Raw genomic sequence first — 25,506 nt, forward strand, 5'->3', positions numbered from 1 at the left:
ATAAACAATGTTCAGACACTTGAACACATTTTCAAGCAAGAGAACTTCAAAAGCATTGAAGCACATCTCTTCTGGCAGGTGTTTACATTCCAATTTTGTATTTACGTGCTTGCCACAACAGAAATAAATACAACAGAACTGGCAACTAGAGATCAAAAGCATGTTCAGCATACAAATCGTCCAAAACAAATATTTTCCTGTACAAAGATAGTTTCATCTAGATTTAACCAACAGTAGTCGGTCAGTTTATCTCTAAGGTCAGTTTATCTCATCTTTAAAAACAAGTAAGAGGTTCTAGCCGGGAGCTCCCGACTAGGTGATACCCTGAAGCTATATGTCAAGTTTGGTGACTCTAGCTCTTATTATTTACCAAAATTGCCCAAAAAACAGAATATCGATATCGATTTTTATCGATTGCTTGGAAACTGAGTAAGTTATCGATTATCGGATCCGCGTGGGAACTAGGAGCATCTACATCTAAAATGTCAAGTCTCTAGCTCTTATAGGTTCTGAGATCCTTGCGTTCATACATACGGACGGACGGACAGACAGCCGGACATGGCTAGATCGACTCTGCTATTGATGCTAATCAAGAATATATATACTTTATGGGGTCGGAGATGCTTTCTTCTGCCTGTTACCTACATTTGGATTTTGCACAAATACAATATACCCTTATACCCATTTTTCATGGGTTCAGGGTATAATAAACTAAATAAAAGAGTTTTTAGGGATTTCGAAGATTCGATTAGCCGCAGAGGAAAATTTGCAAAAAACGGTTGTACGAAATATTTTGATTAAACTCATAACGTATTTTTAAACTTACGGATCGCGAGAGCATTAAAGCGAGTGAACTACAAGTTGCACATTACTTATGCGTGAAGAGCAATTCGACTTATTTGTAACCGACTTGCTGCCCAGGTCTTATCGCCAGCCATGTAACAATCGAGTAGCATAAGTCACACATTTATATGCAATTATTCCCCGCAATTACGCTCTTACTTTTTCTCATCTCCTCTTTTTCTCTCTGTTCTGCAGTTACCACTGTAGAGCCAAACAACATGTACACAACGTGTATACCAATTGGCAGCAACTACACAGGCAGCGCAGGCGGCGTATTTTCACCGACGACATTGGCCAATGCCTCGACTGATACCCTAGCATCCGGCTTTGAGGCGGCAGGTTATGCAGCATATTCGACGGCGCTGAGCGTAACGATTGCCATCGGTTGCAGCCTGCTCATACTGAATGTGCTGATTTTTGCGGGCGTTTACTATCAGCGGGACAAGACTCGGCTGGAGGTGAAGACACTGCAGAAGCAGTACCAGCAGCGCAGCATGCATCAGCAGGTGCCATATCCACCGGAGCCCATTAAGCATGCACATTATCATATGGGCCATTCACAGAGCGCCAATGTGATTGTCGATGTGGAGAGCCATGGCCAAGATCAGGCTGGCGGCCAGGCGGTCATGCTGCTACAGGCGGCTGCCGCAGCAGCCAACGAGGCTGGGAAGCCGCCCCCGCCACACATTTGCGGCAACACGGCGGTGCAACAGTCGCAGCAAGCGAGTAGCAGTGGCAGTATGCTCAATAATATGGCCATGGATGGCAAAAAGCCTGCGGATAACTTGGCCAATGTCACCTATAGCACCAGCAGCAAACAACAACAGCAGCAACAACAGCAGCGCGAGCATATGCAAATCAAGGGCATAGGCGGCGGTACCCAAACCTTTGGACGTAGCAATGGAGCAGCTGCTGGTGGTGCAGTTGGTGTCAGCAACAGCAGCAACAGTGGCGCCTCAGTTGTTGTCTCAGGCAGCAGCGTTAGCTACAATCCCGGACTAATGACATTGCCCAAGGCAAGTCAATTGCATCATGCCGCAACTTTGAACTATGCGCGCAACACGGCCGCCTTAAATTTGGCGGGCGGTGGCACCGCCCTCGTGGACAGTCGCGGCAATGTGCTGCTCACTAGTACAGGCGGCAACGGCGCTGGCGGTGGCGGCAACGGGGATTGCATGACACTGCCACGGAATCTCAATCTGTCGTCAGCGGCGCGCCATAATCCAACGACAGGTGAGTCGGTGCAACATTATTCTAAAAGCGTGTATGAAAGCTGCTGCGGCAAGTCCAATTGAGCGAATTGATTTCTGATGCGGGCCAGGCGAATGATGTTTTCTCTACTTTCTGCTTTTCTTGGTTTATGCATGCTACGTGCCCCATTTGTGTGAGACACGTAGCATGCAAAATATTTTGCGGTGAGGTATCAGTTTGGCTGTAATATGATGAAATTTTGTTAACGTCTGTTCTTTCTTCCTTTTTTTTTGTTGATAGTTAAAAAGCGCAAAAGTTTCATTTTAATTTGATTTAAGGAGGCTGCTTAAAAGACCACAAGCTTAAATTCAATGAAAGCACAAAATATATTCTTGTCTTAAGGACTGTGAGTTGTGTCCTCTTGTAACATGCGTGTTTCACCTAATATATGCCTTGGTTTTATTTCCCTAAAAAAGACACAAATATCTGTGTTCACCCCAATGAATTTTCAAAAGCAAATTTCGTTTTGAAAGCTCGTAAATCCCGTGAGGCTCGTAAATGCTAAGTTTGATGAAAATAGCTTGGAAAACAGAATATTTTGCAATAAGAACCTTCTTTTTGCAACTGTTCGTTTATATGGCAGATATATGATATAAAGTGGCCTATGTTAACAAGATTTTGCATATATGGACGTAGCAGGGCGAAACTTATTAATGCCGAGTTTGGTCAAGATATTTTTACACAATAAAATGTTTTTGGATCGATTGTTCCCACATATTTACTGCCTGCAACAGAAACAAGGACCTATACAAACTGAGATACTAGTCCGCTTAGCAACAGTCGGTTGTTGATGCTGATCTTGTATATTATACTTTATATGGTAGGAGACGTCTTCTTTTAAGCGTTACACATTGCACGTTAAAATTACAATGGCCTCTACAAGGGCATATAACCATTTTGATATAAATATATATAGGATTTCGACACTCCATTAGATATTAGAAAACATTTAAAAATAGCTCTTAAAGCTAAGTCGGTAAATTTAATACGCACAGCGCCAACTTGTCAAGAATATGCTGCTTTAGTATTTAATTTCACATTCAGAAATGGCTCGCACAGTAAGAATATTGCGTATACATCCATAAATATGCTATTGGTAACTCAGCTGGAAGTCTGGCTGCTTGTTAGGTTCCTCAACAAAAATAAAAAAATTACAAATTTTTGAAAATTACATGACGGGGCAACATTGAAAAGGAACCGCAGCTAAACATACATTTCCTTCGAAATCACCCCATGCAAACAAAAATATTGCTCAATCAAACATAAAATGACCTTCGTGCGGGGTCTGACAAGACCAAAATCTCAACCACTGGCCATGCTCAAATATGTTCGCGTGAAAATTGAAATTGTACTAATCAGCCACAGAGCCCGCTCGAACAAAATCAATTGTCCAAGGATGAGGCTAAAGTTATCCTTGCCCTGTCCGTAGCAAATATCCGGATGGGCTTTAGCCAAAACTAAAGCCAAAAGGAAAAAATAAACAAGGCCGAGAAAACATTTACGCTTCGCTGAAGTTCAACGCACTTGTGACTTTTTACCACAGTTCAACTGACAGACAGCAAACGACCCACCCGTTCCGCAGCATCCACGTATTTAGCTCGAGTACCGGCAACAGCTTTAGCTGCGCATCCGTTCAATTCAATCCGAATCCCTGGGCACGGCGGAAATTGTTGTACAAATTATGCTCCAATGATTTCCAAGGTTTTAACTGAATGTATACCCTGTAAAACTAATGCCAGAAAGGTATGTCATTGTAAGTAATTCCAGATCGAAACTAAAGTTATCGCTTTCAATATTATATGTTTTTAAATATATTAGTAAAATGGAATAAAAGAGAATACCAACATACATGAAAATAATTCTATGCCCTAGGATTCTAAACGAATGTGCAAAAATGTATGGAAAGGACAAACTGCATAAAAGTCCGTCTAACGGCTGTTCACCACAAAAACACCCTGAGAAACTACTCCCGCTAAAGCTAGGAATGGCCAAAAGAGTTCTCCCAACGAAAAGGGTCGGGAATAAAAAAGAACAGAAAAATCCATATTGTGTCATGCAAAACCTTTGGTTATTTAAAGGAAGAAAAAACATTTTCAAGGCATATGCTGAACGTTGGGGCTATTAATAAATAAAAAGGCTCACAATTTTAGTCTAAATAATATTTATAGACTTCCTTTCGGCTGACATGAAACATTTGCCTCCATCGTTTGCTTTTGTCTGATATGATATTAGGGAAAAATGTGAACTGCAGTTATGTCAACTTGACAGGACTGTCTCAGTCAGCACGCTATGCAGTTCCTAAGGGCACTTCATAAAATTTGTCCGCAATAATAATTTTCCCGTAGAGCTGCCGTGACATTCGATAAATTTGATTAGTCCGATAAAGCTATCAAGCTGCATGCCACTATATAGGCACGAAATTATGTTTAAGTTAAGTTTTTCAATTTTGAATCGAAAACCAATAGCTAATGATATGATTTCCTGGCCGTAAGCCATATAAACTGTATATAGTTTTCAGCCTAGATACCAAGTCATTCGGTGACCATCGTTTGTAGTTCCAGTTAGTACTTGGCCACATAAACCAAAAAATAAAAAAGGGATACATATATGTATGCATAATAAAATGAAAACATAAAACAAGGCCGCGGCCCTGCGGCTACGATGAGGTCAACTGGAGCTGCGAATAATGTTATTTTTATTATGACGCCCGCAGAGAGAGACCACCTAGCCAAGAGTTGAGTAGGGCATCTGCCGTTGACATTTTTTAATCATAAATAATTTCAGTAGGCAAAAGCAACAAATACAAATACGTAGCACAGGCGAGACCCTTCAGGTAATTCGCATTATTTTTTATATCGACTGTTTATGAAATGACCGCGCGATAAGCAAGCCAACAGTTCTTAACTCCGCAATGAGTGTGCAGATCTGCCTTAAACCTGCCTGAGAGTGTGTGAGCTGTGAATGTGTTGGTAATCAAATTACTGCTAACAGGGTCGGGATTCTGTGAACTGTGGCAGAAAATGTTATTTAGTACATAAAGAGATTGAAACTTCCAAAATGATTCGTTTTTCTGTTCGTGTGCGCACAATTTGAATACAACGCAAATTCACTTTTGTTTTTGAAATTAGATAATCTACTAAAACTGTTGTGGGCTATTTTGAATCATTTTTTTTTTCTTGTGTGGTAAGGTGCTTTAGACATGGCCTCAACAAGCTTAAATAAATACCAAAAACAAGATTATATCATTAATCACTGCACTTAGTTGGCCAACGCTCAGTTCAACTACCCATGCCCCTCGACATTATTTTATTTATTTAATGATTCCATGTTAGATTTATGTTTGTAGTTTAGATTAAATTGTCAAAACGTAAAGAATATACGCCAACATAATAAGTAGTTTTCTGATTATTGGAAGTGCGCCAGCTTAGTCCGTTGAGTTTTTGCTTGTAGTAAGTATATCTGAAGAAAAATATAAAGATTGTAAAGATAGACCCGGCTATATTTTTTGATTTGTTAAACCAACATTAAGGCAACATATATTTCCTATTTAAATTTTTATTCCAAAATGTTATACTTGAGTTCTCTGATTTATTGATTCCATTCCTCGCCTACTTCACCTCTTGGTGCACTAAAGTGCGCCCATCTGAATGACATGCCCAGTTAAGTGGAAATTCGGTAAAGTTCATGCTGCGTATCAAGGAAATGCCAAGGAATTTGTCGCTTTTTAGCCATTCAAAAGGCTATGCACTTTGTTCGTCAGCTCTAATTGCTGTTCGATAATGGCTGTAAGAAGAATAAATTTGAGAAGCCAAACAACATTTGTTACAAGCTGTGCAAAATTGCAATGAAATATAATCTTGCTCATTTGCTGTTGCTGCTGTCATAACTGATTTAATTTTACACCGATTCTCTGACTGGAAGCGTAAATCTTTTAATCGTAAGGTAGGTGGGGGAGGGGGGCTGAGTGGTGCTGGTGGTGCTGGCGTTGAGTGGCCGCTGAGTAGTAGATGGATAAAGCTCGTCCCTCGACATCATTATCGTCATTTCAGCATCTGGTACCGCGTTATCGGAGGTGGCGAGTGCTCCGCTCAGCGTTAACATATTCCAAGCCATTTGCATTATTTATAATTATTGCGAATTTTCATATAATTATGCGTCAGCGCCCGCCAGCTGGTTGCCATTGACGCTGCTTGGCATTCCATTCAGTTATTTATTTAAGCTGCACATTTTTCCTCCTCGCGCAGACCATAAATATTAAAGTCAACTACAGTTTGTCTCAGTACGAAAAAATCCTCACGTAATTAATGCTTTTTCCGAGATTTGGGCTGTTTGAATTTTTTTATTTTGGCTTTGTGCACTCAAGTAGCACATTGATATTTGTTGTCGTTAAAAGGATTACGTTGTTTAACGCCAGTTTAATGACTCATTAGGCTTAAGGGGTGGACTTGAACTATTAAGAGTTAAGCCAGCGTCTCTAAAGTGCAAAACATTTAAAAAGAATATTTATAATTTTGGAAACATGCGACATTTATGATTAAAATGTAATAAACGTAAGTTAAGGACTATTCTCTAGCTCTATCTCCTTCTCTCTTCATTCTCCCATACTCTCTCCTCTTCACATCAGATCCTTTTGAGTTTTGATCTCCAGACTTAGCCGCTAAGTTGACTTAAGCAGCTATTTGTACTGTAAATCAATCTAAGAAATGCTACCGTCAGCCATTTGGGGCTTAACCATTTAGGCAATGCTCTAAAAGCTGAATTTAGGCGAGAGCTCTTTTTATATTTCTTCTTCTACATTTGGCCTACTCTTCAATTGGTTTGTAGGAAACGTGGCGGGAAAACATTGAACTTTCCATAAAATGTTGAGTAAGCTCGCGATAAATTCAAAGGCTTTCGTCAAACAAGAGGCTGTAGCAAAAAAAATAGGTCGCAAGCAAAAATCAACCAAATTGAGTAAAACAATGAAGCGTAAATGATTTTTGCTGACATGTGTGCACGTGGTTGTGTGTGCGTGGTGGTGTATTTGTGTGGAAAAATGAACATAATAAAAATAAAGCAGCAAGCAAAAGGCAAACGCGACTCGCCTGCTAAGCCCGAGGAAAAACAAGCAGACGAGAGAGAAAAAGAGAGTGTGGAACGTAGAGCCCAATGTGACGTAATTGTCAGCCACATTGTTAACGTAGGGCAAGAACAACACCACCACCAGCAGAACTTGTTGGAGGACATAAACAGCTTCATACAAAAGTTATTATTGAAATTTCAACAGCACGCCCACATCCCGAGCATTTATCACACATACGCCGTGTGAGCAAAGCGAATAAGATAAAACATGATGAAAAATCTATTTGCAAGCCAGCTCCGTTAGACAGCTGCCCATCATCTCCCTCAGCCGGACCCCACTTGGTCCATATTTATGGCAACCGCAGCCAACATATATTTGCCTGTATTTTTTCTGTCCCAACCTGAAAGGAACGAGCCGACCCCTAGCCCATCAAGCCCAAGCGCATTATTCGATCTCTCCGCCGTATTGTCGCGTCTGATTCCGCAGTTTTTATGTGTTTGTTTCCCTTCGCTTTTCTTAGTTTTATTATTTCAGCAATACGACAAACGGAACTGCTGGCATACAAATGTCAGCTTGCCTCTGATGTAGTTGCGGTTTGTGTTTTTTGAGGGATGTTCGCATATCTTTGGGAACGAATACTTACCCTCTGCCACCCGTTGGCCATTTCCTCAATTGTCCTTTTGTCCATTTGTGCATTGCGCAGCTAGTTAGCTAAAACAATATTATTTTATTGCCTCGGCCCAAGAAATGGTCACTGTGCCAGACCGTCAGTTGTGCAAGAAGGAAGATTTGACATCGTACAGGGCCAGCTTTTAAAGATGCTGGTCAGAAAGCTTGTGAGATTAAATTGCTTCAATTTAATTTTTACTTACAAGTATCACGCTCACATTTTTCAAAAAATATTTACTTTACTGCATTTAACTGCAACAGCAAAATTCCTTAACTGAAAATTAGAGAAAATATTTAAGCCCTGGCATATTTAAATTTAAAAGTCGAAATACCTGTAGCTTATCTATGAGAATAAAATAATCATAGAGATATTTGTAATATAAAGTATGTAAACGACTTAATTACATTAAAAACTGAAATACAACTTAAGATAAATTATCTTAACAGCTTACCTTGTTTTATACATAATATATTTCTTTTCAATTATTGTGTTAATAAAAAGTTTCCAATTTGTTGCTAGGCTTGGCAACAGTTAATCAAAAACTTGTTCAGCCTTCGTCGCATTAAGTATTCCATAAAGCGTAAAACTTAACTTGAACCTTACTTAAGCAACTTTAACCCAAATGGCACATCGTAGCCCGACGGCAAATCCAGCTAATATATTTTTCAATTCGCTCCCAGCTCGGACGCTCCGGCAACATACATAAATCTACATGGTGGAGCTCATAAATATTTCATTGATGCGCTTCACTGCTCAGTTTTTTCTGTCGTTGTAGCTTCTACTGCTTATAAGAAAAATATGTCCAGTTGGGCGTACAGACTTCCAATGGCTTGTCGTTCCTTAGAATAATGCTCTCATATATTACTTTTCCTTTTATTTTTAATTTGCTCATTCAATTTGCTTTCTCCCCTGCGTCTGCCGCTGCTCGTTCTATGTGTCGTTTATTGATGACATGACAAACAAGGTACGATTTTTGAGCACTAAAAAAGTTCAAGAATCATTTTTCTTATTCTGGCGACCAGTTCGCAGCTCACAAGGTCCGCCTCTTTGGATTCTTATATTGATATACACATTAACTTCATTTTGTGTTCACGCGCAGCATAAATCCAATTTAATTGTGCTGCTTACTCGCTCACCCATGCCCACACACACACACACACGCACTCACACACACATGCTTGGATTGGCACACTTCACACTGCGTTTACTTAATAGTTGTTCGCTCTTGCTCGGCTCAAAGCTAAATAGACGCACATAAATTTTCTTCGATATCCGTTTGATTTCTTCACATGGAATTTTGAAAAATAGACTTTTTGCACTTTTGCCTTACTCTTAACTCCTCGCCCGCTTTTCAACTTCCCCTCCCCACGCAGTAGCTTGTCTGATTTACTACGCACAGTTTACTGCCAACTTGCACTAGTTTTCACCGTTTATGTTGTTGTATAAATTCGGCCAGGTCAGTCAACTGTGTGATTGCGAAGCTTTGAATTGAATGCTAATCTGGGCTGGCACGGAGTCATTTGTATAGCTTAAATTTAAGCAGTCCACTCCCCGAATAAGCGATACATAATTGGAGTGTCATTAGGTGGTTATGGCCTATGCTGAATGTGCGTTTTAAATAACTGAATATCATTTATCAACAATCGAATCAAACACACATACGAATACTTCTATAATGGCAGTTGCCAAATTAAAGAATTTACGCTTTCTTTCAGCAACATAGCAACAGCTCTTTTATTTTATTTAATAAGAGGCAAGAGTTGAATTATTATCAACTTGCAGATGAAAGCAAAACGAATCACTGAGAAGGAAGGAGAGAAAGTAAGCAAAAGGCCGAGATAAAAAAGCCACTAAAACTCTGTTAAAGTAAGACTTATAACCAGAATATGAAAGCCTATAAGTCTTAGTTGGGACTAATCATCATTTTTTAGCAATGCATTTTGTAATACTAAAATTGGCATGCTTATAAAAAATAGTGAAATAAATTTTGTCCGAGGTTGATATAAAAAACCGTACATATAAAGAAAATAAAATCAAATTCATGTGGTCGATCAGGACCAAAGCTATCATATTTTCTTCCACTCTACTCCGCACCTCACATTAACTTAAGCTCGGTTGCCTGTATAATGTCGCGCATTAGGCACAGCTTTTCCGGAGACCACTTCCCTATCGTTCGGCAATAAATTGCACGCCTTGACCAAATGGAGCGCAAACATAGATTCCGCCCACCCCCCCGATTCAGAACGCAGCTCATTGCATGTAATTTTTTGATAAGTCCAACAAAATGGCAAAAAGCAACAAAGGAAAAAAATACAACCAAATTTGAGCAATAAATTCGCGTACAACGGAGGTCAGCTCATTAATGCACACATACTCGCATGCACACTGGACATACAATGCACAATTGGCTGCACTTGTACCGCACCACTTAGAACTGGAAAGCCACAACGCCGCATTGGACACTAGTTAATGTCCACTGGTGCCAGACTCCACGCCCCAGTGCAGTGGTCAACTGAGTCGTGAATCCCATGTTGAAGCTGCGTAGGGCTGCCCCGTTTTAGCCGAGTTATGCATGCTGCGTTTCAGGCCTTGTCATTTCATACTAATCAACGTCCGTAAAGCGCTTTTTGCGAAAAAAGCAAATTGCAAATTGCGGATTGTGGAGTTAGCTTGTAATATTTTTCATTTCTATTATGGCCATTTGTTACAGCATTTGCATTGTAATTGCATGCGGGTCATATTTGTGCACTTGTACAACATTGCGTATAAGTGACGCGCATATAAATTAGAATCGTTGCGTGTTCATCGTATTTTGGACAACAAAAAACTAACAAAATGCATGGAAATTGAAAATTTATTGCACACCACACACAGCCGGTCGCTTTTATTTCGCAACATACGCATACGCACCGTTGTTAATTTAATATTCCAAATTTAGGGCAGGTCTCAACGCGCCCTAAAGCGGAATTATACATGGGCTCCTTCTCTAGCTAGTACTTCCTTTGACCATATAATTTGCTACGCAGGACGTGTATGTGTGTGTGTAGATTTTAGCAAAATGGCCGCTACTTAAAGTGAGCCACAACTTACTTTGATCTTTCTCCAGCTAGCTCCTTAACTTTAATTGGACTGCTCTCTAAGGTGCGTCTATTCCGGCTTTAATTGTCCATTGACTGGCGTACACTATAAAATTATGAAAGTAAACAGCTTGCTTCGATGCTTTATCGCAATTAGAATCAAGCCATGATGCTAAGGGACTTGTTGGCATAATTTTGGCACATCATTTTGCCTCATCTTGCCGCCCAATCTATCGCCTGTAACCTTTTATTACAGCTACTATCCATCCACTTACTTCTCAAATTGACAAGGCACAACAACAGCCTAAATTTTGTTAGTTGAAATTAATCGTTTGCCTACCTTTGCGAAATTTACTTTTTTTTTTATAAGCCCATTGAAAATTTGTAAAAAGGGTATTATGTATTTGTGCAAATGTATGTAACAGGCAGAAGGAAGCCTAAAGTATATATATTCTCGATCAGCATCAATAGCCGAGTCGATTTAGCCATGTCCGTCCGTCTATCCGTCCGTGTGTCCGTATGTATGAACGCAAGGATATCAAAACCTATGAGAGCTAAAGGCTCTAGTCGGGAGCTCCCAACTAGGGAATGCCCTAAACCATCTTCTTCCAACACCAAATTCAGCTTGCGCTACGCACTCGTTTGCTTTGGTAGTAAAAAAAAGATGTTTTCCTCGGTAGAATTCGAATTCGCAACGTACCACACTACTTGACGTCGACTCTACTCAACAGCTACACCAACAACTGAGTTCTAATGAGAAAATATCAAACTAAGATAGCAAACCATTATTATTTTTTTGCCTGGTGTGGCTGTTTAATAGAGGCGGCGGCAAGTAATGCGGCCAGTTGCGAGGGAACTTTTTCTTTTAATTTATCTTTATTACTACTAAAGCAAATAAGAAGGTTTAGGGTATCACCTAGACGCGAGATCCCGACTAGAACCTCTTACTTGTTCTTAAATTTATTTTTATTACTACTTCCGACTAGAGCCTCTTATCTGATCTCGTATTAATGCCGGGTTGCAAAGTGAGGATTATTTATAAACCTAACTTCACTATTTTAAAGAAATTAACGCTCATTCTTCTTAACATCGCCTTTTGAACAATATCTGAAGTTGCATTAGAAGATCTGCATTTGATTAATATTGTCAACGGCAACTAATTATTGCGATTTAGTTTAAAATCAACAATTTAATGAAGCTACAGCTCTCCTTTCATTTACGCTAATCAACAGACAGGACGTGTCATATTGCGTGACATTTTCGCAAGCTCAACAATAAAACTGCATTCCATTTGCAGCGCAGGCAAACAAATTAACTAACACACAGACACACCCACATAGAACTCCGCATGTTACAGCATGGGGGTAGAGGTTATTGTCACATTATTTGACATGCGGTCGCGAGGTATGGAAAAACATCAAAATATTAGCAGCGTCAATAACTGCACACATTTGCACTATTTGGACTATGGATTGAACGACATATTGAGGGCTGGGGGACAGAAGTGCTGGTGTCAGGACATTAACTGGTTGGCAATTGAAAGGCAAAAAAAAAAACCAATGATGATGTCGATGACAACAACGATGTCGACGTTGTGTGTTTATACCCTGAACCCATTGAAAATGTGAGAAAAGGTTATGCTGGTTTTGTGCACATATAAATAACAGAAAGAGGGAAGCGTATCCGAACAAATATAAACTATATATTCTTGATCACGTCAACGAGCTGAATAGCTCTAGCCAAATTCATCTGTCCTTTTGAAATTTAAAATACGTTTCCGCCATCATTTTTGTCGATACTTTTTCGATATCCATCTTAAAAATCGGTTTTTAACCAAAACTCGGAGATTGGAAGTGCTAGATACACCAAACATGATAAGTCAAAATATATTTTACTTTTTAGATCCTCCCCCAAAACTCATTTTAAAATATAACGCTCGACGGCTTAGGATCCCTGACTTGTAATCCCTGAAATGTTCATAAAAATCGGACTCTCAATACCCGTGTTTATCAAGAATGCATTTACCATACATAAGGTTGGCCAAAGGGCACTAGAATCACGGCCGTTGCATAAAAAGCACAGCCTTCGTGAATGCTTTCGTATGTACGTACATAACATAGTATAAAATAAATCTAAAATATTTGTTAAGGCAGCTCGGCACTTGTCCAAGGTAACTCATAGTCAGGCACCCGACTGGGGCACATTCTTACTAGTTTATGTTCAACGTTCTTGTTTACAAACTGACTTTTGTTATGGGCGCTGTTTGCTGGCGCTGTTGTTGCTGATACCTCGTGCCATTCGGTAGCAAACATTTGCTTGCTAATATGCCGACATATGCACAACGACATAAGTAGCTTACAAGTTCCCTGCTCTATCTCCCTTTTTTTCCAGAACTACAACAATATCAACAAGAGCAGCAGCAACAGCAGCAGGTTAGCAAACATCAGGCAAACGGGGCTGTGTTGACTGGCATGCAACCGCACTATATACGCGGTCCACGCCCACCGTTGCGCACCGCCTCCTCATCTACAACGACAGCCACCAGCAACAGCAGCATCATTAACACCGGCATGGCTGCAAACGGGCCCGGAGGCAATATGCTGCTTGATCAAACGCCATCGGGCGGCAGCAGCAGCAGCGGCGTCAGCAGCGCTCCCAGCTCCTTCAAGGGCCACATACACGGACACTCCCACAGCCACATGACGAACACCCATGGTGACCCAATGGTTGCATCGCAGCTGCAGCAACAGCAGCAAGTGCCACAGGCAGCCATGGATGAAATGCGTGTCTGATAGGTGTCGGTCTTTGAGTTGGACTTATAGTCATTAACGGGGTAAGTTGACCTCAAGCTACTTCCAGCTTCGGCCAGTATAATTGTTATATTACAAATGTGTTTGGCCAATGCCCGACTATTTGTCCGTGGGGACCTCGAGATTTCAAGCTTGGAATACTCACTCCCCCATCCCAGCATCTGATCAAGTGTTAAGCATTTGTGGCAGCGTGGTAAATTGCGAATACCTGTAAAGTGCAGTTGTTTAGAGTAAACATATTTGCATTGAAGTTAATGTTTAAATTGATAATTTGAAGATCGATCCATTAAATATTTTGCCTTAGTTCGCTGAGTATGTCCCTCCTTATGAAAAAAATTAATCTCAATAGCTCGAATCAAACCTCATCAATCTATGTCAGGAATTAGCATCAAGGATTTGGCGATTTGTATGATATATATTTTATAATATGAGCACTCAAAACACCTTATAAATTGATTGACCATTAAGAAGCAATACCGAGAAAGAAGGGCTATCTTCGGCACGCTGAAGATTTAATACCCTTGCAGTACCAACCTTTTCATAATGCTTAGCCCGTATCTAAGAAGCACAGGGAAAATAGTTGTTTCCGAGTATGGTCAAGATATCCTGAAAAACGAAATTGTCGATCGACCGTTCCTATGACAGCTATACCATATAGTGATCCGATGCAGGAAACTACTTTTCGACCGATAGTTCCTATGGCAGCTATATCATATAGTGATCTGATATAAATTGACTTTTGTATACATTTGTTTTTTTTCCTACTGCTAAGAAGAAGGGTGTAGGTAGATAAAATAGTGTTTTCAAGTAAAAGTTAAAAATACTCTAAATTTACTATATTATTTAAGCAAATACAATAAACTGGAAAAAAGATAGAACGAAATTATTAATAAAGTAAGAAAATGCATACTAGATAGATTGTAATGGGAAATCACAGACCCGGTGGGGGAAAATTTATAGCCTGTGCATAGCGTAATCTGTTGTACATGTAGGTAGGAATAAGGGGCGATAATTTTTGGTAGGACTACACGGAACAGAGAATTGAAAACGCCCTAACAGAAAAAATAAATCTATGTCGCCAGCAATCAACTAATGTATGAAGATAACACCGAGGGTTGTCCTACGGTTGGTTAACGACAGAAGATTAGGAAGAAACGGCTTACTGTAGTAGGACGGCAACCGAAGATTGGGGTCCCAATTTAAACCTCGTAAGGCAAAAATAAGAAATTGCTTCTGAGCTGATTCAACACGATCCTGGCAATTGATATACTGCAAGACCAGAGCAAGAGCTCTGCTTCTATTCAAGGATAGGGTGAACAAAAGAGATGTATAGGACTTCGGTTATAAAAGGATCGGTAAACACTTTAGACCAACTTTCAATGAATCCAAAATAGAGTAAAGAGTAAAAGTCCAAGATGACTACCTTGAGGAGCACCAGAGGTAGTCAGGCTCAGCATTACTCTTGTACCTTGTAAATAAGAACTAAGCCAAAGCAAAACAGACGGAGGGAAACCTAATCAGTCACAACTGATTTGCAGAAGTGCTGCAAATTTGGAGTGATTATTTTTCAAAAAATTTAAGGATAGCGGAGAATTTTGCAACTACCCTTTAATTTTGTATATCGGACTTTCCACCTTTGTGGAGTGGAATGAAGATTCAAGGGATAGATTAAAAAGCTTTAGCAATGGGTGAATAAGCGAAGAACTATACTCCTTGAGTAGACAACTAGGAACATTGTCAGGCCCAAGAGAGTAAGATGATTTTAATGAATTTATAGCTAAATAGAGAGAGGAAGGGGATATAATAGTAGCAGGTATAGAACTAGTGCAAGTAATAGTATAAGTTATTATTAGGACAAACAGAAGAGTAACTTGACCGGAAAAAAATAGCAAAGAGGTTGGCAGAATCAAAATCATTGCAAGCTTTATCCATCAAGTTTAAAAGAGTGTAAAACTGTCTTCGATTTTGGGCACATTGACTTGGGAATGCACATATCTAAGAGGGAGTTGAGGGTGCTCTAAAAAAAATTAATAGCAGTATTCATAACATGAATACATTAATCAGGCAAGGAATAGTTTCCTTTGCGAAAGCAACGACGGTAGGTTGTCGTTAACAAATACAAGATCAAGTGGTCTATTCAAATGTTTAGAAATTGAATAAACTTGAAACAACGAAAGGTATAGCATGCAATCTATAAAGTCATGCTGTGATGAGGGGACTAGATAATTTTCGGCTGTGAATAATGACCAAGAGTTGTTCGGTCAATTAAAATCACCCAACACTAAAAATAGGTCTTTTTCACGCACATGTAAAGAAACTTATTTAAAACAAGTAATATGATGCATATAAACTTGAATATCAGAAGAAGGAGGAACATAGGAGCATGTAATATAGATATTCCGTGTAGGAATGCAAAATAAAAAAGGAGTCGAAAAAACTTCAAAATTAGATATGGTTGATTTAAACCATGTTTCTGAAAATGCTAATCTATCCGAATAGCAGGACGTGCTAGCCATAAAAAGGCTTTGAAGCTTAGAAATGAGACCTGACAGAAGCACAGGGAAAATAGTTAATGCCGAGTTTGGTCAACATATCTTGATAAACAAAAAAGATTTTTAATCAAAAACCTAGTTTTCGACCGATCGTTCCTATGACAGCTATATGATGTAATGTACCGATCTTAATAGGATTTTGCATTTATATGAAGAACATAGTAATACTAAGAAATACCGATTTTGATCAAGATATCTTGATAAAGAAAAATGTTCTTTATACAACAACCTAATTTTCGACCGATCGTTCCTATGACAGCTATATGATATAGTGCTCCGATCCAGCCGGCTCCGACAAATGTATGTACTGCGTTCAACAGAAAGAGGGACTTCTGCAAAGTTTCATGACGATAGCTTTCAAAATTAGAGAATAGTTAGAATAGAAACAGACGGGCGTGGCTTTATCGACTCGGCTGTTGATACTGATTGTGAATATATATATTTTATGGGGTTGGAGATGCTTCCCTCAGCCTGTTACATACATTTGCACAAATATAAATATATTACCCTCTTCACCCATTTTCAATGGGTTCAGGGTATAAAAACGTTAGTACTGAATAAATGAGATTGACTTATTAACTAATTGGTGATTACATTACAGCCCATATCCCAAGAACTGAACTGAATATTTCAGTTGAAAAAAATGAACTTATGGAAAAACCCTAGGCGGCGACAAAAGCAATAATAATCTAGTTGCATATTTGAAAACAGGATGTTTTTGTACATTTGTCCTATATTTTTTGCAGTTACCATGTGAAAAACGTAGATAAAACATCATAGTTCTTTGCCCGTATCTAAGAAGTATCTAAGAAGCACAGGGAAAATAGTTAATGCCGTATTTGGTCAAGATATTTTGATAAAAAAATAAGTTATTTTTACAAGAACTTCCTATTCGACCTATGACAGCTATATGATATAGTGGTCCGATGTAAATAAGACTTCGCAAAAATGAAGGAAGCATAGTAATCAAAATATCTTGAATGACAAAAAAGTTTTCCAACTAAATTTTCGACCGATCGTTTCTATGGCAGCTACATGTTATAGTGGTCCGATGTTGATAGGATTTTGCAAATATATGAGGAGCATAGTAAAACTAATAAATGCCGAGTGTGGTCAAGATATCTTGATAAACAAAAATGTTTTTCATGCAACAACTTAGTTAACGACCTATCGTTCCTATGGCAGCGTTATGATATAGCGGTCCGATCCAGCTGGTTCCGACATATGTACTGCAACAGAAAGAGGGACTTCTGCAAAGTTTCTTAAAGATAGCTTTAAAACTGAGAGACCAATTCGCATATAAACAAACAGACGGACATGGCTATATCGACTCGGCTGTTGATACCGATCAAGGATATATATAATTCACGAGGTCGGAGATGTCTCCTTCTATGCGCTACACATGTCGCGACAAAATTATAATACCCTCTGCAAGGGTATAAAAACGGCGTCAAAAATACTGAACATGTTTATTGTCAGCTCAAGGCAAACAAAAAGTTTAATTGAGCGTTCATTGAATTTCTCTCGGGTTTATTTAAAGTTTCACCTTTAATGTATGTGTATGTATAGGTTGCATACATATATTCAACACACCAACATACGATTGCAAATATGACAACAAAATGAAACCCTTATGCGGTTGAAAAATGTACAAGGTTGACGTAAAGGTGAAATAAAATATGAATATATGGCCACAGTGCTGAGCAAATATATTGCAGGCAGCATGACATAAATTCGGCTGAAAAAGTTTTTTTTCTTTTTTTGATAAATAAATACAAACAAAAATAAAGAAAAGTTTTAAATAAAATCCCAATAAAGTACCTTTACTCAAATTTCGCTACTGGGTGGAAAAGAGCGCAGCAGCACTCTAACTTTAGCCAGAAAAAATTCATTATTTACAGCTCAACACATGAGCAAGGAATAATATATAAAAATTAATAATTAAACTGCCCGTCGAAACGCGTACGTGAACAGTTTTAAACGTGAATTTAATTGTAAGAATGAGTAAAGACAGTCTAATTATATAGCTAAATAAAATTATTATATAAATTCTCTCAAAGATCATTGAAAGTGAGTTGGTAAACAAGAATTTCATAGTGCTAAAGCACTGCTGCGTTTCTTGAAATTTCCCTAATCGCTAAACACATATTCACGTATTTCAAAAAGACCATAAATGAATTTGAGCAAAACTTTTTGAAAATGAGTTTGACCCGGTCGGATGGTAAACAAAAATGGTTTAGTTCGAACGTTTTTCGCGACTTTTCTACACAGGCAGATGGAATTTCCCGAAACCCAGTCATAATGTTCACCTTCATCACATAAAGTAACTATAGTTTCAGCTTCCTATCTTTTACGGTATTGGCCACCAATCAGTCAGTCAGTCAGTCAGTCATTTAGTCATTTAGTCATTCAGTCAGTCAGTACAAATAGTTATATATATAGAGATTATTAAGCAAACACAGATAATAATAAGATAAATCACAAACACAGATTAAGAAACTATCAGCTACTAGAACTTCACGTAAAAACGAAAATTTGTAAATTTTCTTATTTACAGTGTTCAGTCAAATAGGCCTCAAGAGAATATCTCCGTCCTGCTGAAACCTGCTTTAATATTCAAAGCTTTTAATTGGATTACCAGCAATAATAATAAAAATTCAGCCGCATGTCAGATTTATGGGTGCAATAGCAGCATTTAATTAAATGCAATACGATTTTATGTCAGCTGCAAGTATTATGTGAGAACATTAAATTGTTCAACCATCAGATCTACATATAATAACAATTGAAGTGTCATATTTATGCTGAGAGGGCGAGCAATAAATCAAAAATAAATTAAAATTCTCGCAAAAGCTGAATAAAGAAAGTAACTTATGCTATCAGTAAACACCTATACCCGATGCTAGCAGATGCTTGAATACATGGCAACTCTGATATCCTATACTCAAAGCAGCCGGTTATGCGGCGCTGTCCACTTGCAGCCCTTTAAATTTAGCATAGTCTGGGAAAATTGGTGTTGTATTGTGTGTTGTTGGGTTTGCGGATGCCCATTTATTCAGCTGGCATACAATTAAATTTGCATTTCTTTCATTTTTGTTTTTTTCGCTTACACCTGGCGAAAGTACCTGCAGATTGGCCAACATGCTATCCCAGACCCTTGCTTCTCCACGCAGCATCACCTTCATGACTTTTAGCTGATTAACATTTGCGCTCTTTTCTTTTGTGCTCTTGTGCTCGAGGGAAATGCAATTTTCCTGCCAAAGTAAAAAAGTAACAGCAGCAAGTGGCAACCTTTATGTAAATTTACACCCACCATATATGGCGGGTATACTTATGTGCATACTTATATACAAGTAGAAGCTACTTTGCGGAATGTTGGGGTCGGGTCCGCCAACGTGTATATGTGCTAAGAGCACAATAAACATTAATTTTTCGTATTTCTTACGTTTTGTTTCAGTTTTCCTGTTGCCAGCTGTGCATATTTTGGCACTTGGTTAAGTAATGGTCGCTTCACTAAGAATACCTGATAGAGAAAGCAAAAAAAAAAGTAAACTAGTTGGAAACTCATTTTTAACAAAGCTGCAGAGATTTAAAATTGAGAAAACTAGAAAGAGAAAGAAAGAAAGTCTATAGTCGACTCGTCGACGGCTAAACACTCTTTTTACATTAAGGTTACAAATGAAATAGAAGAAATGCATAGGTAAAGACAAATGGGAGCTGCTGAGTTTGGTGAAAGTATTTTGAAAAAACAGAATATATTTCAAGTTTAATCAGCATATTCTGAAAAATAAATAGCTTTTGTCCCATCTATGCTATGACAGATGTTAAGTGATACGATAAATACCGACTGTATATAAAGAATGTTTTATAAGGATATCTCTTATGACTTGTTGTCATAGAAACAAACATATGTCCGTCTATATACGGAGCTCCCGACTGAACCCTCTTCTTCCAACACCAAATGCTTTTATTAGTACCAAAAATGAATTTAAATTGTGGTTTTTATTGATGTGGCTTATATTTACTTGATTTATATCTATGAGGTCGTAGAGGGGAGGTGGTTATAGCTATAAAATGGACGATTGATATATATTTATATACTATTCTAGGAGCTGCATGTCAAGTTTGGTGACTCTAGGTCTTGTTATTTACCAAAATATCGATATCGATTTTATTGATTACTTGGAAACGGGGCAGGTTATCGAATATCGGAAACAAACTCGTTCTGCACGGGCACTAGGCGGACCTACATACCAAATATTAGCCTCTAGCTCTTATAGGTTCTGAGATCCTTGTGTTCATGCATACGGACGGATGGATAGACATGGCTAGATCGACTCGGCTGTTGATGCTGATCAAGAATATATATAGTTTATGGGGTGGGAGATGCTTTCTTCTGCCTGTTACATACATTTGCACAAATACAGAGTATGATCAAGTTAAAATGTTTCTCATAAATCTTTTTATCCTTGCGATACCAGAGACTTTCGGCCGGACAGATTCATTTGATGAATGCTCTGAACCTAACATGAAAATGTCTTGTCTCGTTTTGTTGGATTGAGATGAATATTTTCTTAAAATTTGCACATTTCTAGCTGAATATTAAATATCTGTATCCTTCTGCGCATTAAATGTGTATAATCATGATTCTTTTCAAAATATAGTCTCAGTTTTATCAAATTTGACATGAAGTCAGCTACAGATATGTACATTGTCTATAACTACAAGATACCCTTTAAGTTAAAGTCATTTAACTTCTGAACTATTTACTCGACTATTTTATGAGCAAATATTAAGTTTCAAACGGCTCATAATTGACCTTAAGACTAACAAAATTTATTGATTGTTCAAATTAGCTGTAAATGCTTAGTCGGGCTTAGCGTGCAATTCAGTTTGTAATTATTTGGCTTGAAAACCAAGACGTCTGTGTACAAATTACGCAATTGCCTGCGTGCGCCGTCACTCCTTTAGGCGTCGTCGTCGCTGGAGAGATTGCAAGAATTCAAAGAGTCCAATGGCAGAGTCTCTGAAGATTAAGTTCTCCAGGCTTATTCCAATTGCAGGATCACTGAAGATTAAGTTGTCTAGAGCTGGTTATCTGGAGATTACGATGGTGGCTTGAAGCTTTCCAATCGCTGGCCTTGTGGCGCAGCAGAAAACAAAGTAAGATATTTCAGAAGCAGTGCGCCTGCCGGATTCATGAACAAACCTGAACTGCAATTACAATTTTGGTGCAGCTAAAGCCAAAGACAATAAATTGATGCGCAACTCTACAAAGTCATGGTAGGCAAGCCGACTCAGCATAATCGAATACGATAGCAAAAACTCTTGTGACATAACAAATAGAGGGTTACTTGAAAACTGCACAATTATTCTTATTCTGCATTATCAAGCGGCCATAGACTTATGATTGGCCGGATGTGTTAACTTACATACAATTATTCGAAAGTGTGTAAATCTTATAAGCTCATGATATCTGACTATTTAATATGTTAGCTTATTCTTCATTTTCAAGTGTTTTCATTTTCAATTCATTTCAATTTCATTAAATTAAATTTCTTATTGCTTGAAATTAAATAAATTGCTACAGCTGGGAAATGCATTGGGGAAAACGCATACCTCTGTGCCTAAATTATTAATAAATGCATTTGGTAATCAAATAAAACGTACGGAACCGCATTGTCTGCTGGACTTAATTTGAAATGCGAGCTAAATGCAAAAGTTTTAAGATTCGCCTGGTTAAATCTTAATGGAATTTACAGAAATACAAATCACTATTAAAGGAATAAGCAAAACTTTTTGGATAATATGCTCGTATTCACACGGAAATGCGCTTAAGTTATTGTACAGCCGTTAGAAAGCATGAATCTTTTCACAGGGTACACTGAGACACATAACACATATGAATCCTCCCAACTATACATGTCAAATAATAATACTATAAAAGGTAATGCTTTTTAATTGTGGGTTGCCCGGGTGTCATATATAATTTAGACTTCCTTAACTAACTATATGTAAATCTTAAAAAGTTGTCCATAATATGACCAACTTGACGTTTAGCAGCGCAGATGTGTAATATACGAATTTAAGTGCTGAAGGAAACTGGCCCAGAGTAGTCAAATAATAAATTGGTTCAAAATACAACTTGTTTGTTTAATTCGACTTTGTATTGAAACCTGTTTATTCAAAATAGCAATTGCAAGTTTCATTATACTTCTTCAATTTTACAAAATCTTCAAAATCCTCTCATTAGTTGATAAATATTATATGGCTAATATAAGTCGGTCGGCAATAAAGCCTTCCACTTCTAAGTCATATTGCGTCAAAGGGTATTTAATCTTCGGCGTGTCGAAAAAAGTTTACCTTGTTTTATTTTTTAACAAAATATGCAAAGTAGCTGCACAAACACGCGTGTAATGCGTTAATGATGGTCACACACACACACATGCAGACTCACTGAATATATTCTTTCCTTGGCTCTTACACAATGCACACATTGTAGCCAAGATTCGTATTACGGGAATTGCTCAGTTTTGCATCTTTTTAGCAGTAGGTAAAGTCTGAACTCTGAGCGCGCTAACGTCGACCGCCTGCAAAGTTTTAACCCTCCCACATGCATTTGGCAATCTGCGGAGAATTGTCCGCTCAACTGTATGCCACGCGGCCACCAGGCCACATCCCACATCCCAGGGTAACTAGGGGAACTTGAGAAAGCAGAGGATGCGAAGCAGCCGCAGGAGCCGGAAGATGCCATCCTGACAGTTGCAGCAGCAGCATCAGCAGCAGCGGGCGGCCAAAACAAAAGGCAGCCGCACTTTCAGCAGCTGCACTTTAGTTTGCACTTTTCGCTTTCTTTGCATACATTTTCGCGCGACCAGACACAAGCTGAGTTTACTCTAGTGCAAAAATCAGCACGCAGAAAAAATATACGTATATATAATGGCTAGAGGGGGTTGGTGTTGTGCATATATAGTCCAGATATAAGCAAGGCAGGGCAAGATTTGCTGTTGAATTTTTTGTAAGCCCAACACAGAAAAAGGCATAACGGAAAACGCCAACATAGCGCAATAAAGTATGCTAGGCATAATGGCAACGCCAGCTTCAAATGGACTAATAGTTGGCAGATACGGATACATACACACATGCACACACTAAGTAGATAGAGATACAAATACGAGAACAAAGAGCTTCAGGGCCAGCCACAAATGAACAGAATGATGCAACCATGTGATTCCGACTGCGACTCTGACTGTGACTTTGGTTGCGACTATGCCAGAATGTTGACACAGGCTTGGGCGTGGCAATGGCAGCTGCCAAGGCAACTTGTTCATAAACATGGATCGTAAAGTTTGATGGGCAGCCAGGGATAATAACAACAGCAGCAACTACAAAGCCAACATCGATGCGCTCAGTTAAATCTGCAACTAAAAACGGAGAAGAGAAATGTTGCGCTAATTTAGTACCTCTTGCAGATACTTGGTTTCATGTTTTCATAACTTACAAATAGCTGTTTCGAGCTAAAAGTTTATTATTATGCGCTCAACAGATTCGCTTTTTATGTTCTTGACACCAATTGCTCTCGCAAGAAAAGGGGAATGCATATTTAATTTTATTAATTTACATACAACGAGGCTGAAATTATGCTTAAAAATAGAATACATTGTGACTAGTGACGAGCTAAATCAACAAACAATTAAAAACATTGAAAATCTTGACTGGACTTAACCCGACGCTCAGACAGGAGCGGGGATACTTCACACTTTTCACAAGATACACTCCTTCTTGTGAAAAACGGGAATCAAGAATTAGCTAGGCGAATTTTCGGCACAAACTTATTTAATATTAGAATTGATTATTTATTATTAATATTTTTTTGAGATGGGATTTTGATTAAGAAATAAACTAACTGAAATCTGTCATTTAGCTTTCCATAAATACACCTTTATTAAGGGGTGCAAAAATAATTAAACATGTTCTTTTATAATAAAATTAATTAGCTGCAGCTTTGATGTTAAGGGTCATCAAAATTCCCTGCTCGTGCTGCAATCATATATATTTATATCATTTTTTGTTTATTTAGCTTGGTCGTAATTAACTTTTAGAGAGGGCCAAACAAATTTTTGAGTGCTCTTAAAGGGTTTCCTATTTGACTCTGCGCAAAAATCTAGATGACGACATGGTCATTTGTGTACACTAAATTTGTAAAAGGCTTAAACGTCTTTATTAGCTTTGTGGAAATGTATGTAACACATCTCACATCTAACTCTAAACATAGCAGGCATACTCAGAGCGTCTTGCCAAAGGGAGAAAAATCACAGCACAGTCGTTGCATATTTTCATGTGTGTGTGTTTTGTGAATACTGCTGGCAGAGTATCTTGTAGTTGAGCAATCGCGACTAGAAAGCTCCTTTTTTCATTTCAGAGAACTAATTTTCCTTTTTTTGCCCCTTGCAGGTCAATAGAGACATTGCGTGCCGAAACGCCTGAGGAATTCTATGCGCTGAAAGAGGCACAAAAACTGAACGACCCCGATGACAGCCAACTCAATGCGGTACACCAAACAACAGTATGTACGGCAAGGGATGGAGGAGCAGGCGATGAGCAGCAGCTGCAACTGAAGAAACTCAAGTTCAAACGCGAGATTCATGCTCTGGCGCTCGAGGGCGGCGACGTGGCACGCGGCTACTGCTCCTGCGATGAACAGTGGACGAACTCGTCCTCACCCACATCCACGACTACATCGGCGACCATATCGCCCACGCTGACGACCAGAAGTGCCAATGCCAAAGCTGGCGGCGGCCGTGACAGCCGCAACAGAAACGGCAACGGAAACGGAAATGGAAACGGTATTGTTAAAATGGCGACATTGAAACAGCGCAGCTCTGCCGCCAACGCTGCCGGCTTACGATTGAAGCAGCAGCATCATGTGCGCTTTTCCGACGAGAAGAACTTTTCGGATTAAGCCGAAAGAACTCGTTAATTACTAGACTGCACCTAATCTCTGTTTAGTTTTAAGCAACATTTTCATAGGTTAAGAGAAAACGATTAAAAATTAAAATAAAATACGAAAATCTGAATATATTAAAGCATTGTTAAGCATAAGATTACACACATGTAGTTACAATTTATAGAACTTAAGCTCTTGTAAATAAAGTCGAAGTGTTAGTCAATGTTAGTGTTTAGTTACTAATTAAATCTGTTGTGAACTATAAGCATATGCATAAATATATATACACACATA

At 38.7% G+C, this 25,506-nt stretch overlaps 1 protein-coding gene and 1 long non-coding RNA gene across 2 annotated transcripts in view; one reads left to right on the forward strand and one right to left on the reverse strand.

Annotated features, from left to right (window-relative positions):
* The window catches only part of LOC115770716 (neuroligin-3), a 54,793-nt gene extending 29,287 nt beyond the window's left edge, over positions 1 to 25,506 (forward strand). The window contains exons 10-12 of the mRNA XM_030716116.1: positions 1,039 to 2,076; positions 13,295 to 13,736; positions 24,720 to 25,506. Coding sequence (XP_030571976.1) covers positions 1,039 to 2,076; positions 13,295 to 13,695 — 1,439 coding nt within the window. The 3' untranslated portion in view covers positions 13,696 to 13,736; positions 24,720 to 25,506. The remainder of the gene's footprint in view (positions 1 to 1,038; positions 2,077 to 13,294; positions 13,737 to 24,719) is intronic.
* On the reverse strand, positions 6,695 to 8,064 carry LOC115770719. Its single transcript, XR_004018882.1, has 3 exons — positions 8,029 to 8,064; positions 7,800 to 7,977; positions 6,695 to 7,002 (listed from the first exon to the last, which is right to left on the reverse strand). It is a non-coding gene; the product is annotated as an uncharacterized LOC115770719 (long non-coding RNA).

This window comes from Drosophila novamexicana, unplaced genomic scaffold (genome assembly GCF_003285875.2).
Source record: "Drosophila novamexicana strain 15010-1031.04,08,12 unplaced genomic scaffold, DnovRS2.1 tig00004560-arrow-pilon, whole genome shotgun sequence".
NCBI lineage: Eukaryota > Metazoa > Arthropoda > Insecta > Diptera > Drosophilidae > Drosophila > Drosophila novamexicana.